Here is an 18,431-nt window from a genome sequence, read left to right on the forward strand (position 1 = left end):
TTCACATTTGTCTTCAGGGTCAGGTGTTGGCAGTTGTTTGTTATAACGGGGTATCTGTATATGTTTGGGCTTCTGGATTGTGTTCATTCTAACGAGGATTACATTATATCAAGGTTCTGTGGCATACATTTAACTGTAAAATTAGCCAGGCTGAAAAGTATTGTTCATTATACCAAGGACTTCATTATATGGAAGTTCATTAAATTGAGGTTCCTCCGTATACTTTAATTAATTAGCTAAGTTAATAGTCAATGAATTATTAATTAATCAACTATAATTTACTGCCCTGTAAATAACTTAATAACCCTGGCATGCCAAGGTTAATTTAACCATTAAGTCTTTTAATAACCACTGTCAGCTGTTTATTATTTTTTTTTTTGCTTTCAGGTAAGCACTCCCATGGATGAAAAAAGTAAATTATTGGAAGTAGTCAGTGAAACACAACAGAAGTCTGAGTATAAGGGCATACATTGTATATCAGATAGTGAACAAGAAATGAAACGGTGAATATAATACTATTGTTTGTGTTTTACTGATAATGTATGTTAATTGTAACGATGTGTACTTCATGCTCTGAAAATATACTTTTTGACTTAAGGATTAGCCTTAAAATATTTTCATGATTACAGTAACACTTACTTATGATTACAGTCATACTTTCCCAAAGAAAAGACAGTTGATGACATTTTAAAATATCTTGCATTTGGTGAACATGCTCTTAAAAAACTGTTGAATTTTAAATAAATCTTTAGCTCAACAGAGCAAAATTTCTTTTGTTCAAAAAACCTGGAAATGTCTGAGACTATTTTAAAGTGAAAGACAATCCAATTTGCACTCTGTAATCATATGCTTCCTTCCCTAATACTCCTATTTCTTTCTGAATGTAAAATTTTTTAAAGCATGTTTGCAAAAAATTTATATTTAAGGAATAGTAATTATTATAAATTAAACTCGTCGCTAATTGATGAGCTTGGGGAAGCTAGTGCCATAAAAGTTAGCAGGGAAGGAGCCTGGGGAATTCCAGGCACCACAGGCAGGTCTCCTGGCAACCTGGCAAGCGGGAACCACCCAGGCAGCGGCTGCTAACAGACACCATCACGCTGAAACTTGTCCAGTGAAGATACTTACCATACCCATTACTTACCTCTGCAGTTGAAAATGCCCTCTGGGAGGGAAGGGTAGGGCTAATGAATCTGCTAAAATTCACTGAAACAGGTAATGATCACAACGATCAATAGCGAGCAAGGCTAGCGTGGTTTGCCCCTGCGAAATCCAGGGGGAACCCCACACAGCATGTGCGAAACCGCTGACCACATTAGCTCGAGGTGAACCTCATCACCTAAATTATATTGAGCCACATCAAGGTGTGCACTGAATTAGTTTGATATTGGCTAGAAAGTTTTTCTTCAAAGAAAGCATTACTTTCCAATCTATGTGATACCTTTAGATGTGAAGACAAAGATAAAGATTTTCACCAGAGAGTAAAAAGATTTATTGCCTCCAAGGCAGACTTGTTGTTCACCTTGGAAGGAAAGGGGAAATTAAGAAGAGGAACTGACTATGGCATGCATTCAAACCAAGAAGGTAATGTTAGCAAAAATGCCTAACACTGAAGGGTTTTTTGGTCAATACACCAAATTGAATACATCATTATATAATCGACTTCATTTTTTCTGGTGGTTTTTGTTGCACTCAGAATTGTCTCACTTTTTCTTACAGGTCCAATTTTGTCTTTCAATCCTTTGATAGATAACCTTACCCTGTTTATGAAAGGTTTTTTTTTTTTGCATTCTCAGTATTATCTCACCTAGCCTTTTTTTTTTTGTATTCTCAGTAGTATCTAATGTACATGACGATAATCTGTTTCTTTTTTCCTATTCAGTGTTAGATCTCTATGCTGAAACACCTCCCCTTGAAACATTAATGGAGGTTCCTTTACTTGTCCGGAGGAAACGGTTGTTCGATGTAAGGACTTATTGTAAATGATTTCATATTTTGATCATACTTCCATCACAAAAGCCTGTTAGGATTATATATCAGTGCTTTCAATAAGATTTGAAATAGGTGGCTACCTCGGTACAGCACCTGCAAGAGAGCAACTTGAGCGTAACTTGAATGCGGTGACCGCAACTTGGGCACGGTGAAATAAACCCGGCGACTCACAACGGAATACCCGCCGGAGCTCCGGCAGGTGCCGGGTCTTATTGAAAACACTGTATATACTATAGAAGGACCTTCTGTAGGAAGGATACCAGACTAGTAAGGATGGAAATTTTTTTTAAGAAGAAAGTTATGTTAAGCATGGTATGAATTCAGGGTTAAGTTACTGCAGTCAAAACACTGGGTTTGTTTGTTTTCTTATGTAGTGTTTGAACGAAGGAGACATTGTCATCGGTAAGGTGGCTTTCAAAAGACCATTTGGCATCACAGTGACACTGACTATGCTGGAGTTTGGTTGTAAAAGAGACTTCACTGATCTTGACATACAGGTATTTGGAAACTGAAGCTGCTACAGAATCGGTCAAAAGACATTATGTTAGCTTTTATGTAGTATATTTATCAGTATCTTGGTAATGAGTGTCATGATTGAAAAAAAAGAAAATCAAAACTGCTCTTTAACTTTCTTATATGTATCCTCAAAGGGTATTGTGGGATGTGGAAAAGGGTCTTATGCACCAAATTTTACCAATAAATCTACCACCCTCTTTAAGGGAGGATTGGCCCTAAAAATTCTGCCCCTTCCCTTTCCCTTTTGACACTACCGTTTTGCCATGAAATACTTCAAATTTTAATAGCCTGCTTGGGAAGTAAGTTCAGCATTATTATATTATTTCCTATTGATTATATAGCCTTAATTTGTACTATCTCTAATATGCTACTCTCAATGTTCCCTCTGATTAATTGAGATTTTTGCTTATACTGTATCTTAAAGTGTCATACTTTCAGAGTGACTCACACCCCTTGTAAAGAAATCTTTTACAGTTGTGTAACATTGCTGCTTTTGTCATCTTAACCCTTTCCACCCTAACATAAGTATGCATATTCTCCATACTGTTCTCTATACATATCCTAAGGTGCTGGCAAGGAGAATTTGTTGAACAATCAAGGGCTTCTCTAGTTGGTGATCTCATGACCTTAATTTGTAATTCAGGGGGTGATATTGGACGGAGAAATTAGCTGTTTGTCATTCCTAGGGTCAAAGGATTATTCTAGTTTCTTTGTACATTTTCACACCCACAGGCCCAGTGTAAAATAACTGAGTTGAATAGTTCAGAAATGACCAGAGAATACAAAGATCCTACTGATGCTTATGTTGTTGGTGATGTTGTTAGAGGTATGTGGTACATGTGGCGGGTACATCTTCCTTTATGGTCTGAGAACTTTACAACCATAATCTTTTGAGCTGTCAGTTCAAAGTAGGGTGGTTAAAGTTAAGAATTCTCCTATCATCTGAGAATGAAATTATACTTTCTGGAAGTACAACTCACTTATCAGCACATTAGTTGGTACATTTATACATATAGAGCTATTTTTATGACTTGGCTTTATTTAGAACCAGTGCTTGCACTTGCCTGTGAACATTAAGTAGTTTTGCCTGCCAGCTTTGCTGACTATAGGTATTTCCAAACTTTAATCTCACTGCAGGGCCAAAAGAACATCGATTAGAAAATTGTTGATGTTACAGATTGGAGAAACAAAACACTTATATTTACACTGCAATTTCATTTCAAGTGTCTCATGAGAGAAAGAGACCTGCACAACTTTATCATCATTGGTCTTTAGTCATTTTAAGAAATGCATGGGATGTGTGCAAGTTACGTTATTGAATAATCACAGCATGTAAGTATTGATTAACCACCACATGAAAAGCACCTCTTTTGCTTTCCAGGAGTAATCACAGGTGTGAATCCACAAGAGGAGAGAGTCTTTGTATCATTGAAACAGTCAAGATTGCCTGAAGAACATAAACACTTACATCTGGTAATGTATTGGTATACCAGTACTTCTCACCATAGGTTTTTATACCAACATATGTTATTGTTTTACAGTGCATAATTACATGTACCTGTGTGGAATATACTCAGTGTGGTATTAATTTTTTAATGTTCTCTTGATTACCAAATATATTTGCATCATCGTGTAAGACCAAGCAATAAGACAAACAGTGATTCCATGATTTTCAACTGCCAGGTCCACATTGGGCCAGATTGTCATCTTGAAGGGGAAATAAATTTTAATTTTACAAATAGGTTTGACTTTGGTTTATTTCCATTTAGGGTGTGATTGACAATCAAGATACAAGTATTCAGAGGTATGTTTGTTTCTTCCACAAGTTGTTTTGGTTTTTCTCTCATCCTATCCTCTAAGGCAAGTAATCGATAAAATAATATTTGAATATGGCCAATTTTGTGTTACTTAAGTTATGCATTTACAGGCATGCTGTTTTCGCTGATCAGTTATATTTAAGATCTAATTAAGACTACTCAGTCTTTGCTGGTGTACTATAGCATTGGGAAATGTTTAAAAGGGCTCTGAACAGTTATCTTTCATCACTTTAGAAGATGGCTACATTTTACTTAGACCTCCCTTGTAAGATTACAGGTGATCAACACAGGTCACAAAGCAAAGAAAACCCAAGCACAATACAAGCAGCAGATTGATTGGAAAAAAAAAAACACTACTAAATAGATCATGGTAAATAAATAGAAGTTGCTCTGTGTTTTTGCAGGATGTGGAGTGATCCAGAAGGATTGGAGTTTGAAGAACATCTGAAAAGGAGCAAAGGTTTTAACAACCCAAGGAATATTGATACACTTGTTGATGTGCTCGGCATTGATACACATGCCCCTTGCTCCCTGTTGAGAGGATTCCAAAGGTGCACATGACATCATTGCTTATTTCAATTTTTTTCAGAGTTATTTGGCTTAAAAAATTTAGAAATGTTGATAATACAAGTTCTGAGGAATTGTTTTTAGAAACAGAGGTACCCATTTTTAACTTGGAATTGTTTTTACAGATATGACTGTCCTAAAGAGGAATATGCAGAACAGCTTAGAAGACAACAATCTGCCAAGTGGTCAATGGACACGTAAGAAATCTATTTTGTTATTACATGGAGCATAAATTTAAATGATTGTAAGTTTTTGTTAAGAATTTCAGCTATCATGTGGTTCACTCTTATGAATAGCCTGTATTACAGGTGCTTATTAAGCCAAGTGCTGTAATACAGGAGACAACAAGTGCAAGTTATGAGATGCAAGCATAGGGCACAAGATGAGGGGAGGAGAAAGGTTATTTTTCTCTTCCCTTGTCTCGCACTTCATACTTGATGTCTCACACTTTGCTTGATTTCTCCCCTCGTCACGCTTGATGTCACCTGCTTCACCCGTGGCTAAATAAGCACCTGTTCTGTAGGTTAATGAAACTGCCGAGCAGTTCTGTCCAGAAAAAAAGAAATTAATGTTACAATTGATTTTCCAATTTTTCTGTTCCAATAAGCAATTATTTTTGTCTTACTTTATTGCTAGGGAATGAAATCTTTTGGTGCTTTACTTTTCTCCTAACCTCAAAGGTCACTACTCGTTTTCTTCTAAGAACATTTGGTGTACAGTCAGTGGAAGGGCATTTAAATTTGTTGCCTTTCAGCACTGCCAAGGGAGTGGAACATTTTAAGGCAGGGAGTTATGACACTGCCTTGAAGCACTTTAAGCATGCACTGCAGATTGATGGTAAAAATGTTGAGGCAATGGTTGCACAAGGAGCTCTGTGAGTCTACAGTTTCTTAGCTTTTACAAGTGTTTTTTTTTTTTTAAATTTTTTTTCTGTTTCTGTGGGTTACTTCACAGCTTGATTTGGGCTGTATTGCATTTTTGTTTTTTGCAATAGCACATTGCATGTCTTCTTGCATATTGCACATGTTTAGCCTAAGTTGCAAACTAAGTTTGAAACTTTACATCAGTTATACATGTTCCTTGTTTTTGTCTCCATTATTTGTCATTCTTGATATTACCGATACTTAGTCACTCATGTATCATTTTATTGTAAATTACAATACTATAGTTAGTTAGAGGCTGTTAAGGTAGACTAGTGAGCAAATATCTCACAAAGCCAAGAATAAATTTTTGATTTATAAATTACCTGTGCTTGCATTAATTTGTACCATGAGCTTTATCATCTGCAATTAATTTTTAGATAAAGTTAATCACTGTCATTTCAGTTTTGCCAACCAAGATCAGCTTACCACTGCTGTTAAGAATTTTAAAGATGCACTGGAAATTTGTCCAAGCCACAGAAATGCCAACAAATATCTCACAGCAACTCTAGTTGAGCTTGGAATACAGTTAGTAGTATAGGTTTTATCCAACTTATTGACATTTGTTTTTATCATGTCGATATTGGTGAAATACTAAAAGTTCTTCTGTTTTAAAACTATGATGTCTTCGCTATGCTAAGTGAATGTGTCATTTTCATCTTTGCACATATTATATGTTAGACATAACTAAGTAACCTTATTGATTGGGTTTATCCGCATAGCAGTTCTACTTTTCACAAAGGTCATTTCTAATTTTCCAATGAATGTAACTGTAAGTTAGATTCAACTTGTTCATTTTGTTTCAATTTTTTTGTTGGAAGTTGAAATAGTCTTTCTGTGAGGTGTGTTTTAATTTATGGAGGTGATCTCTGTATTCTGTACTTTTAAAATTTGTTTCAAAATTGTTTGGTGAATTTATTTTCTTACTTGTCTGGGCCACCCACTTGTGAGCATTATTACCGACACTTAAAAGAAAAACTTTACCCACCAGTGGCCTTGTAACAGCCTCTATTGATTTTGCCTCTTTCACAAGGAAAATAATCTTCAGCTCTGTCTGAGGGTGATCTTAAAACTAAGAAAACATCCTGTATACAGATTACAATGTTCAAGAACTGACCTCAGATAGCTTGGGAATCATACCTAGAAAATGTTTGAATTTGGCTAAGCATAGTTCAAATTCGAAATTCTTGATTAAATACTTTATATTTTTTTTGTTTTTTTTTTCTCTGTAAATATTCAGACAAGAAAAAGAAGGTCTTTTGAGAGAAGCAATGCAGACTTTCAGAGAAGCCCTGGGACTAGATTCTAACCAGCAAACTGCAAAAGAGCATTTGGAAAATTTAAAGCAACAACTTAAGCTAATGGAGCAGGTGGGTCACTTGTCTTTAATAAGAAATGCCTTGTGTAGCTGTTTGCATGCAAGTCAGATTTTGCCATTTTGCCTAAGTGACACTTCATACATTCAGTCTTAATTGAACCTCTTGCTTAAAAGAAAAATATGTACCGACAACACAAATTTGGGCTCAAAGGTTGTGATAATTGTACTCAAATTATCTAGCAGTAGTTAGCAGGGACCAGCAAAAAAAAAAACAGATGGCATAACACTGGTGGTAGTTTTGCAAGGAATAAATGGGGAAGCCCCTTTTACAGAATTTCCCCTCAAAAGTCTGCAAAATGCTTTGTGCTCATCTTCACTAAACAAGAGCCTGGGACAGGCTACAAGTTATCCCTAGTTGCACTTCATTTAACAAGGAGTAGGTAAAGTTTAGGGTTTCTTGTTAAATGTGTAATGCATGTTTCAAATTGTTTGGTTATGATTTTAGTTTAAATACTTGCTAATACAATTTTATTTGTTTTTCTTTCATGTATTGCTGTTGTGGTTCACCATTTGATTGCTGGATGAATTAAATTTCTGATGTGCAACTCTTGTCTTGTCAATTATTCATCTGCTGCAACACTGTTTCTCCACTGGAATGTGCCATTTTTATGGAATGATTTTTAAATTTGTTTTTTTGTCTGTTTCTATTTCATTTGAAATAAAACTATTGAACCATTTCATCCTGTTGCCATTTACTTTAAATATTTCTCTTCTCTGAATGCGATGATTGTTGAACTTGCTATTGCCATATCACTTTAATTACCAAATTATTTGTAATAACTTTTGTTTTTCACTTTATGTCATAATGTTTAAAAATATTTCTACACCTTTTCTTTTTTTGATATTTTTATTTTCTTTGCTGGGTTGTGATTTCTTCATCTTACTTTTTCTCTCTATCTCTGTTTACTTTATTTTATTACTCTATCTCTATTTACCTGTATTTACTCTATATTATAATGTTTAAAACTATTTCTACCCTTATTTTAATATTTTCATTTGCTTTGTTGTGTTGTGATTTTTTGTCCTATTTTTTCTCTCTATCTCTATTTTTTTCACAAATCCTATTAATTTTTTATTTTTTATAACAATTTCCTGCCCTACATGTCAACCTGTTCATGTCCAATCAAACCATTGGTAATGCTCCCTGCATTGTCCTTCTTTGTGGTTCTGTAAATCGCCTGTTTTGACCCTCTATAAAATTCCCTGTGGTGCTAGAAGAAATCACAGGCTGCAGCAAGGGCTGACAAAGGGCTCAAGAGCAGATTCAGTCATGTGCGAGAGCTCATACTAGAAGAACAAACTCAGGCAAGGAAGAAACAAAAAAGAAAACACAGGTATGGCCAGTTCCATGACAGTTGTGCATGACATGGTTTCAGATGGTTTCAAACCAGTTTGATCATCAAACTTGTTTATGAAAAAAAAAAAGGGAAATAAAAAGAAAGGAAAAAAAACCTTGCTGGAGGTTTAAAAAGTTTGAAAGTAAAGAAAAACTTGGAGCAACATCTTGTACATGTATATGCTTCAAATGATACTTTCTTTTCTCTGGGAAGACTGAGACTGTGCCAGGGTATTATGCATATAGTTCAAATGGTTCCAACCACTGGTTTTGAAGTAAAGATATTAAATCATTACCATAAATAGTTTTTAGGTTATTCATTTAACTTTTTTTTTTCTAATCAACAATTAATACTTATCCAATATACTTGTATTTGGGCACAAGTATATTTTTTTCATAGGAGTAAGCCCTACTAAAAAATATTCTGCTATTGTTTCACATTCTATACTTTAGGGAAACATTCTTCTTAGAATGCTTAACTTGTGCTTGAACACTACTTGCTGGCTGTATACACAGTATTGTCCACATCACTTGAGCATATTAATTTTGTTTGTTATGACTGTGTGGGTGCCATACATAACAGTTGGAAAGCAATAGAACGTGTACAAAGTAAGAAATTAATCAGTGTTACAGATGCTAAAGTGTGCAAGACACAGAAGCCTAATGGTCAGTGAGCTGTACTCCAGGTCAAAAGGCGTGGCTGTAAGACCTGGCAAGGTCAATGTGTTTTGTTCCTGGGCAAACCACTTTACTCTTATAGTGCCTCTCTCCTCCTAAGAGTTTAAATCGGTACTAGTGAATTGTCAGGGAAGCCAGATGAAATGCAGGGGGGGAGTCTTGCCATGGACTGGCATCCCACACAGGAGGGGGGATTAGTGATACTTTTAGTTGCTTCATGCTGATGAAACTGGAATGAGCTCTGGCTGGATCAGCCACTCGGCTCATACAAACCTGACTAAATTACAGAATGATGCTAAAGAGCCTCCAATCAGCAAGGCTTCTTATGGGTCTTGAACTTGTGTTTCTGGTCATTTATAATTTTTGTTGTTATTGGTAGAAAGAAGAAAACGGTTAAGCATCAGAAGAAGAAGAAAAAGAAATTAAGAGTGAAAGTTGGACATCATTCGAAGAGATCATCAAACTCGTCATCTCAGAGCTCTAGTGAATCTTTCAGTAGTGAAAGTGAATCTTCAACACAGTCAAGTGGCAGTGATGAATGGGTGGAAAGTACTGCAATTGAAAAGAGAACTAAAGTGGATAGAAAGAAACACAAACATTCTAAAAGACATGAGAGGTTCAATCAGAATGTGAAAGAAAGTCATGTTCTTACTGACAGGTCAAAAAATGACAAATATTCACATGAACTTTATCACTGGACTGATTCTGACTTAAAAAATGTAAACAAGGAACCCAGCTTAAGGCAAAACCAACTGAAAGTTGAAGAAAGAGAAAGAAGAAAAAGCCCTAAGCCTTCAAAGTCACTAGTAAGTTCCAGCATTGACAGAGAGAAGGTAAAAGATGATAAAGAATTAGTGGAAAGTAGGTCTAGAAAAAGAAAAAACAGTGAGCAAGAGTCTTATCAACAAAAAAGTAAGGGTCCATTGTGTTTAAAAAGTGCTCATTTATCAGATATGGATGGTTCTGCGTCATCCAACATCTGCGAGAATTCTATCACAGGAATGCTGAAGAGGATCAGAGAGCATAGTGACAAAAATAACAAGTTGAAGGAAACAAATGTAAGAGAAACCTTACATGTAGGTGCTACTCCAAGTTATAAGTCTGCCACTGTGACTGGTAAGGGAAGTAGAGTGGGAGCTCCCACCTCTAAAAGGGAGAAGAACAACATAGAGAAAGTTGAAGAAGGCTCTGCATGTAAGGTACAAAATGTTACTGTAGCCCATTTTCCTGACTCTACAGGTGGCTACAGAGATGCTGGTAGTTCAAGTGCAAGCACTAAAACAAAATTTCTCCATGCACAAAATCAGCACAGTGAGTTCATGAGGGACAGAAAATCATCACTAGTTACTTATGACACAAGTTCTGATGAAGAACAACTCGTGTCATACAGTTAATAGTCAATCTAGAATATTGTATTTGGTTATTATTTCAAGTAGACCAGGCAATGAAACATATAGTAAGCCACCTAAATTTTAAATATTACCAATCATGTCAAACTTTATTGAGGAGCCTCAAAATTAGGTGGCTACTTATCACCTTGTATGAAGATTTTCATAGCTTTGAGTGGGCCAGTTTTAATTGAGGGGGAAAGAAAATATCTGGAAAGATAAAATTTTTATAGGGACTTTTCACCCCAACCCCACTTCCCCCTTACCCAGCCTTAAGTTGCCTAATGAACCCCTTCTCCATTGTTACACAATTCCAACTAACCCACTCCCCTTTCCCGTCAAGTTGAGGCAGTAATTTTGGAATTTGGAATTGTGTAGGTTGAGAGGGGATGGGTATTGATCTTCTCTTCTGTGTTGAATGTACCAATCAATATAAAAAGTTCATTTTTTCTTTGAACCACGACTGAATTTGTCCCTTTTCCATCTAGGAGAATCTGCAACTAAAATCCTGTCATCCCTATTTAACCACTATAAAAATACCTTTGACCACCCAGTTTTTTTCCCCTTTTTATAAGTAATATGATCTCTGTGACACAATTCCTGACTTTGAGAACCACCTTTGTTGTTCTAGTGAAAGTGGTGTACTGATTATAAGAATATTTTGCTGAAGTTATGATAAGAACCTTGGCACAGGCCATTTTATGAATCTATTTCCTGAAAAGAAAAAAAGGGGTCAGAACCAGTATTAGACTGGTTAATCACTGGTAGCTCTAAATAAATATTTTATTTTGATTCATAGTGAGTTTTATTTTATTGAGTGAAAAAGATAAAAACTTCTCACTAACTGAGCGTGAGGGGGCTGTACACAGGAATACTAGGTTATGGCAACACAGGCTGAGCGCAGTGAGGTCCATACAAGAACATCTGAGGACCAATATTCCCCAGTACAGCTCAAGAAAATAAGATTAGTTGGTGGTTTATTATATGGCACTCGCACCACACTTTTTTTTTTTTTAATTTTCCGGCTTTTGCGACTTAAGGTACATGGCTTGACTGTTCAGACGAAAAACTCCATGTGACAAAATATGGACCATGGAAGAGCCAATCAGAATGCTCTGATCTACCTCTGGACTACCTTGCCACATAACAATGCCAATTACCGGTATTTCATGTTTGCACATGAGGAATTAAAATGGACTGGCTATGTTGACATCCTCAGCCATCCCTGTTCCGTCTTTGTTAAGTTATTTTTTAATAAAAAAAACAACTATATTAGTGTAAAGAGTGGTATGTTGCTTGTACCAATCAGATGGCAACAATTGGGTATGTATCACACACCAATCAGATTGCCACATAATGGAATGTATCATGCACCAATCAGATTGCCACATCAAGGTATGACTGGCTATGTTGACATCCTCAGCCATCCTTGTTCCGTCTCTGTTGAGTTATTTTTTAATAAAAAAAACAAACAAATATATTAGTGTAAAAAGTGGTATGTCGCTTGTACCAAACATATTGCTGCATTAGGGTATGTACCACGTACCAATCAGATTGCTGCATTAGACGTGGCATCAATGCGGTTTACTTTTGCTTACAACTATTCAGACACCAGTGGCAATAGACCATAAAATACGTGTCTGAGTTTATTTGAGATAAATTGGAGAGTTTTTTCGTGTTCTCAATTGAACTTTACTTCCACTGATGTCTTTTTAAAGTAGAAGCTCTTTTCCTTTATACAAAAATGCAAACATCAGTCACTATGTGTCCATTTTCAACTCATCCAACCAAAAAAAAAATTACGCCATGCATTATATATTTTGATATGAAATAGATCTTAGGCGTTGTTTCGAGGAAGAGTTATTTAATTACTAAATCATAATGTTGCTATTTCAATACGTTGATCAGATCTAGCTTTTTTGAAACACATAGGCAACAACTTTGCAAAGAAAACAGAACTTTTTGCGTTGCATTTTTGCGTTCTAATAACTAACCTGCGTTCTGTGATTGTCAAGGCCACTAAAAACAACAAATATGGCGCGATTACCTTTCACAAGCACACGACGACACATCTTTTGACTCGAAAGAACTACACGCCATTAGCTAATTTCAGAAAGAAATTAGCGCAAACATACCGATGGGTAACCTCTCTACACCAGTCCTCCTCTTTTCTAGCCCAGTGTACCGTGACAAGTCAGAGCGGCCGTGATTTTTTCACAATTCAAGGAAGCTTTGTGCTTTTGTTTGTTTTTTTGTTTGTCTTTTTCTGTAACTCGGGTGGTTCTGAACCGTATATACAGATCTTTTTTTTACTTTACGGAAATAGAGAGATTTGAAATGGTTACGATTCAGCAAAACTGAATATGAAGCTGCCCTTTATAAAATTAAGATTTTTTCTGTTTCCTTTCGGCCGAGCGGGTCAGGTGTGTGTGCTCTTTGTAATAAAAGGTAGAAACGCAACTCAACGAAAAGTGGTCTCGAACGATTGGGTTTCTTTCAAAATTTTCGTTTCTGTGGTACTTAGTCTCAAACCTTTTTATACAACCCGCTAAACCAATCCTAGGAAAAATCAAAACAAGTCGTGATTGGAGCACTCGGGACGCAGCTGTTACACTACGTAAAATGTTATAAATTTCTCAGCCAATCAGTCTACTGTTCGAACGATTGACGTGCACGCGCGCTCTAACGTCATAAAGGAGTTGTAGGACTTCAATGCAAGATTTGCAAAGAAAGTGCAAAGAGTTGTTTTGATCGTCAGGTTCATTTGGGTTGTATCTATTTGTTACCTCTTTGTGAATTCTTAATCGTCAGAATGGGATGCGCATTTAGCCGCGATAATCGCCGCGTTCCAAGAGTGTTCAGGAGAAAAAAGGTAGGTACCTTTCTTAAGCGGGTAAACGTTTATTGACGCTTGGATAATTTCAAGTATAGATAGAAAGATTAATGGATCGAAGGAAACTTTCTACATGTGTAATGTGTCAAAAACTTGTAGTCCGGGTTTGGAATCTGCAAGTAACATGCAATTTGCTAGACATTACGACCGTTAGATTTTAATGTTTTCTCGTTAGCAGGACTTAATTTGTGTAAAACGTCTTGAACTCTGACTGTTTCCTCTTTCATTGTCCAGACGGCCATCAGCAAAAAGTATGTGCTGTCGTCCTTACAAGATGTTCATAGCAATGAGAACAAGCACTATACCTCCAGCAGCAGCTTTGCCACTCCCCGGACGTTGTCAGTTACGCCAAAAATGTTCACATCGGGATGCTACACTCCTGATGTGGCACCGAGCACTTTGATATGGCTGATGGGTGCTAAAGACCTTCTTGAGGACAGTATTCCTGAACTAGGTGCGTTTTGTACAATTTTCATTTCATTTTCAAGAGTAATCCGGAAATACGCTGGCTTTGTTCCGCTTCGCTCTGTAATTGGCCAAGAAAACTGAGGGCCATCATCTTGGCTAATCAGATTCAAAAGCGGAGCAAATCACAACTTGGTTGCTCTGTTCGCGTTTTCCCGCGCTTGAAGCAGTGCGCTTGTTTTTTGTTTGTTTGTTTGTTTTGTTTTGTTTTGTTTTTTTCAGTTCTAATTGGCTCTTAGTGATGTTTTCTTTCCCTTTTATTGGCCGTTAAGATGATTTTAGTTTCATTCTTACGACAATCAATCAGAAAACGCCCTAGTTTTGATCAAATTTTTTCAGTGGCGGATCCAGACCTTGGATTAAAGAGAGGGAGAGCGATCTTGTTTGTCTGAGTACACCTGTCGGCTTTTCTTCCTTCTGCGTTTACATTTTTACCCGAGATAAGGGGGAAGGCGGGTTCCCCGGGCCCCTCCCCTAGATTCGCCATTGGTTTTGTATAAAGCTGCAGTTAGTAATAAATTTGGATGAAATTTTGAATGCCATCGGTCAACAGATGTTTGTTTTTCTGTACTAGTTACCCACAACAAGCGAGTGGAAAACAACGGGGAAGTTGTAGAAAGGGTCTCTAAAGATACCGAGGAGGAGAAATCTGGTGTACAGAACGAAAGCAAAGGGGACAATGCTACAGTGCTGGAGGAAGAACTTCCATCCTGTCTTCATTACGAAGGTATATCAAAAACAATTTAAAGTGACTTTTTCAATTAGCGGACACTTTTTACGAAAAAGCATTAAAAGAAAAACCAAGGGTTCTTAGTTGAGGAGTCTGCCAAGTAAAAGTTTTGCTCTTTTTTTGTGTGTGTGTGTTTGAGTAGCAATGTATCGAACTTATAAAACACGAAAAATATTTCAAATGGCTTTTGCTTTTTGACAGGCTTTCACGAGAAAGGCTTTCACTGGTTCACATTGTACAGCTCCGTACTGAATGAGACTATTGGCGACTTGAGCCTCAAGTAAGTGCTGGTGTCATTCAGTGGTACTGTGATATCAAGAAAAATTATCATTTTTAATGAGAAAGTAGGCAACTGTGGAGAGAGGGGGGAGGGGGAGGGGAAGGGGATGGGGGAGGGGGAAGGGGAGGGGAGGGGGAAGGGGAGGGGAAGGGGGAAGGAGAGGCGGAGGGGGGACGCCTGTGATGGGAAAATGTTCTAAGTTATATTGCATCTATAATCCATTGGTTTCAAAGATGACATTGGGTTCAAGAATAAAATATCAGCCTCCTAGCCCTGAAGGGGAGCGGTACTTAAAAACTGGAAAAAACTTCTGATTCAGAGGTAGGTTTTCATTAGTGGGGTTAATTCCAAACAAGTCGCTGGTGATTTGCCAGAAATCACAATATCTAGCCCAAAGTGTTTTTCTTTAGGAACGATTTCCAGTTGGAACATGGTGTCATTTTGGTTTTGTTTCCTTCCCTGTTGTTAATACAGTTGTATCCCAGATGCTATTGCCACAGTGCTTAAAGGTTCAAAGGAGCCTATCATAATAGTGTACAAGAATTCAGACAACAGCACAACATACCTGTCTGAATGGAGCGGAGAAATCCTTGACAGGATTTGCAGTCGGTGAGTTTTGAGACAATCAAGTTTCTTAGGATAAGGATTTTTCCCAAATTTTGTAAGAATCGAGTTTTGTTTTAGACTATACGTGAACTGATTGAACTTCAAGTTCCGAAAAAGGCACCCCGGGTGCCTTCTGGCAAAGTTTTTGTTGAGAACTGCCAGTTCCTGTCATTGGTAATAAGATGCAACGTTTCCACTATAGATCTACGACTAGAAAAGTCAGTACCAAATTAAAATATAATATTCGCTGTTCCATCATCTTACTAAGCATTCTATCCATCTCCCAGCTTCCACGAAAAACATCACTATAAACTGCGTTTGATCTTTTGATAGCTTTGACAATCAAGTTCTCCGTATTGTTCTGTGTAAACCTTCCTGGTTCGCCCAGACATCAGTAAAGGATGAGAGCGAGAAATTTTTTAGGTAAGCGAAACTCATTTTCTATTTGTTGTAATATTACAGCTCTTGGTGCAATTTGTTAATCTCTAAGTTTGAAACTAAGAATCCATTTGCGGTGAAGAGAATGGTTCAAAAGCACTACAAGTAAACTTTTTATTGAATTTTTGTCGCAGTGTGCGAGTCACGGAGAAGTTAACGTTTGCCAGGAATGCCACAGAATTTGCCAAATTAACAGGTAAACACGTAACGAAGTTAAGATACTTTGAATTTTAAGATATATTGCACGGCGAATTACAGCACCAAACCCTTAATTCATCATCGGTAAAAAACCAAACACTTTATAAAGTGACAATCAATCCAAGGATATTAAGGGCGGGGGGTACCCTGAGGGAGCTAGGAATAGGGCCTCTGGGTAGGCGTAAGTAATCATCTGCCATTTTGGATTTTTATCTCAGAAGAAAGTTGGGAATGTGACTTGGAGACTCCTGGATCACTTTAAATGGAAGCTTTTCATTCAAATCTGGTTAAGAAAGAACAATATCATGGTTAAAATTTTAGAGACCAAAATTTTAAATAATTGAACAACAGGTTGTACGTTCGCTATGGTTGATCAATTTAGCGGGCCACATTTCACTGTATAGGACAACAGATTCAAATATTGTTCTATTTGAACCTATAGTTATCGTAATTATCCCAGTTTCACACTTGGGCTATAAATCCGAACAGAAAAAAAATTCGGTCTGTAACTTACAGTTCGAACCCAGAAAATGAGGTCAGTAACAGGTTTGTATCGAAATTTGTTATTGACAGAGCCAATCGTAGCTTTATTTTCTCTTGACAGGTTTCCCTGGTGAAACAAACAAAACAGTACGATCATATTGAGAATCATACCAAACCTCCAGTGAAAAGCTTGATCAATAATTTATTCACTTATTTACCATGCAAAATTGAATTTAATGTCAATTTCTTGAAAGCTTTTGAGTCCCTATTCAGGTTAAGATATAAACATTTTATCTATCATTTAAAGTATCGAGTGTAACTATTAGTTTCAATCATGCTCACAAAGTCAAAGAAATTTTCATAGTTAATCGTGCTCTTGGAGTGAGTTTACATTTTACTCGGAAAATTTTCTATATTATCACGTTCCCATGAGGTAGCTAGATTAAAATGAAGGCTTAGTCTCTAACTGTCGGTTCCGGTACGCCTACGACTCCGGAAAGGATTGCGGGCGCACCTGAGCACCCTCGATCGATTGAGAACTGTCGGGAAAGGGAAAGACTGGACTTGAGTTGTTGGTTAGTTGTGAGCCTGTTTAAAGCCTGTTAACCAGGTCAGTTTTCATGCCTTTCCTATGCAAATAGTATTTTTGAGCCAGATACTAAAAACAAAAAACTGGTGGAAATTGCATTTTTATTAAAGATTTTAGATACTCAAAGTCTTGGAAATCCATTTTCTTTTGAAATAGCTTCATTCTCAAATTAAATTTAAAAAAATAAGTAAATGATATTGCAGGGTAGGTTTACCATTTCTTACTTACTTACGAAAGCTTAGCTGAAAGAAATCCCTAGAAAACTATATTTGTGTGAAAGATCTTTTTTAAATACATAATAAACATTATCATTAATAAAGTAGTTATTCGTTCTATTTTGTCGTGTGGACAACGCATTTTTGCTGCCGGTTGTGACAGCGGATTTAGATACTCTCCGGTCCAAATTCGCGGATATGGACCTCTTCACTGATTGGGATCCCTCTTTCTACGAAGTATAACTATTTTCAAGTTTATTCTCCATCATAAAATCATCATGTTTCGTAATACAAACTTCTTGTCAACGTTCCATTGATTCTTGACACAGACAAATAATTCCTAAATAATTTTACGAGTGATCAATACAACATTTTTCCCCAAATGGTTTTCTATTCAATGGAAGTTGTTCGCATAGTTCATCATAAAAATACAATTATATGTTCCTATCTGCCAAAAATGTCAACAAGACCAACGTTTCGACTTGTGTCGCGTTATGGGTTACATGAATTGTAATCTCACGTTCTCAGTGGGAAACCAGGCTCTAAGCAACGTGTCAAATGCTCACGCATTTAATAAAAATGCTCACGCATTTAATGCTCACGCATTTAATAAAAGGTAGCAATGCAACCCAAAGAAAAAATGTCAAGAACGATTGTGTTCCTTTTCGCAGCATTAGGGTATGTATCCCGTGGTGGATCCAGGGGGAGGGTCCGGGGGCTCCGGACCCCCCCCCCCATATCAGACCTGACCCTTACAACTTTGAGACTGAAATTCTTACATCCGAAGGATCGTATATCACTTTTTAACTGGCTGATTTTTTAAATTAATGAATCCAAGTAAACGGTAAGCGGCCAAGGAATTATAACGTGCAACCACGACTGGTGGGAGGGGGTGTGTGGGGGGTGTGGGGAGAAGTAATTTGCCTCAAATGAGTCCAACAG

At 36.9% G+C, this 18,431-nt stretch overlaps 2 protein-coding genes across 5 annotated transcripts in view; both read left to right on the forward strand.

Annotated features, from left to right (window-relative positions):
• LOC111325199 (tetratricopeptide repeat protein 14) overlaps positions 1-11,390 on the forward strand; it is an 18,018-nt gene extending 6,628 nt beyond the window's left edge. The window contains exons 3-16 of one of the 4 annotated variants that reach the window (XM_022928954.2): positions 388-503; positions 1,448-1,584; positions 1,883-1,965; positions 2,367-2,489; positions 3,241-3,334; positions 3,890-3,981; positions 4,278-4,312; positions 4,730-4,876; positions 5,018-5,089; positions 5,647-5,766; positions 6,218-6,340; positions 7,053-7,182; positions 8,406-8,524; positions 9,584-11,390. In XM_022928954.2, the coding sequence (XP_022784689.1) occupies positions 388-503; positions 1,448-1,584; positions 1,883-1,965; positions 2,367-2,489; positions 3,241-3,334; positions 3,890-3,981; positions 4,278-4,312; positions 4,730-4,876; positions 5,018-5,089; positions 5,647-5,766; positions 6,218-6,340; positions 7,053-7,182; positions 8,406-8,524; positions 9,584-10,598 (2,406 nt within the window). In that variant the 3' untranslated portion in view covers positions 10,599-11,390. Of the gene's footprint in view, positions 1-387; positions 504-1,447; positions 1,585-1,882; positions 1,966-2,366; positions 2,490-3,240; positions 3,335-3,889; positions 3,982-4,277; positions 4,313-4,729; positions 4,877-5,017; positions 5,090-5,646; positions 5,767-6,217; positions 6,341-7,052; positions 7,183-8,405; positions 8,525-9,583 lie in introns of those variants that run through there. The other 3 variants (XM_022928955.2, XM_022928958.2, XM_022928956.2) reach the window with 3 other exon arrangements.
• Positions 11,391-13,344: 1,954 nt separating this feature from the next.
• LOC111325180 (uncharacterized) lies at positions 13,345-17,593 on the forward strand. Its single transcript, XM_022928933.2, has 8 exons — positions 13,345-13,464; positions 13,720-13,939; positions 14,525-14,677; positions 14,882-14,960; positions 15,435-15,569; positions 15,900-15,989; positions 16,139-16,200; positions 16,807-17,593. The coding sequence occupies exons 1-8, from the start codon at positions 13,405-13,407 to the stop codon at positions 16,845-16,847; spliced, it is 840 nt and encodes a 279-aa protein (XP_022784668.1). The 5' UTR covers positions 13,345-13,404; the 3' UTR covers positions 16,848-17,593.
• The last annotated feature ends 838 nt before the right edge of the window (positions 17,594-18,431 follow it).

This window comes from Stylophora pistillata, chromosome 1, assembly GCF_964205215.1.
Source record: "Stylophora pistillata chromosome 1, jaStyPist1.2, whole genome shotgun sequence".
Taxonomy (NCBI): Eukaryota; Metazoa; Cnidaria; class Anthozoa; order Scleractinia; family Pocilloporidae; genus Stylophora; species Stylophora pistillata.

Excerpts from the sequence above, each read along its gene's own strand:
- LOC111325180 (XM_022928933.2), top strand. The coding sequence starts at position 13,405 with ATGGGATGCGCATTTAGCCGCGATAATCGCCGCGTTCCAAGAGTGTTC. Across the intron at positions 15,990-16,138 it reads GAGAGCGAGAAATTTTTTAG|TGTGCGAGTCACGGAGAAGT; the intron begins GTAAGCGAAACT and ends TTTTTGTCGCAG. Across the intron at positions 16,201-16,806 it reads AGAATTTGCCAAATTAACAG|GTTTCCCTGGTGAAACAAAC; the intron begins GTAAACACGTAA and ends TTCTCTTGACAG.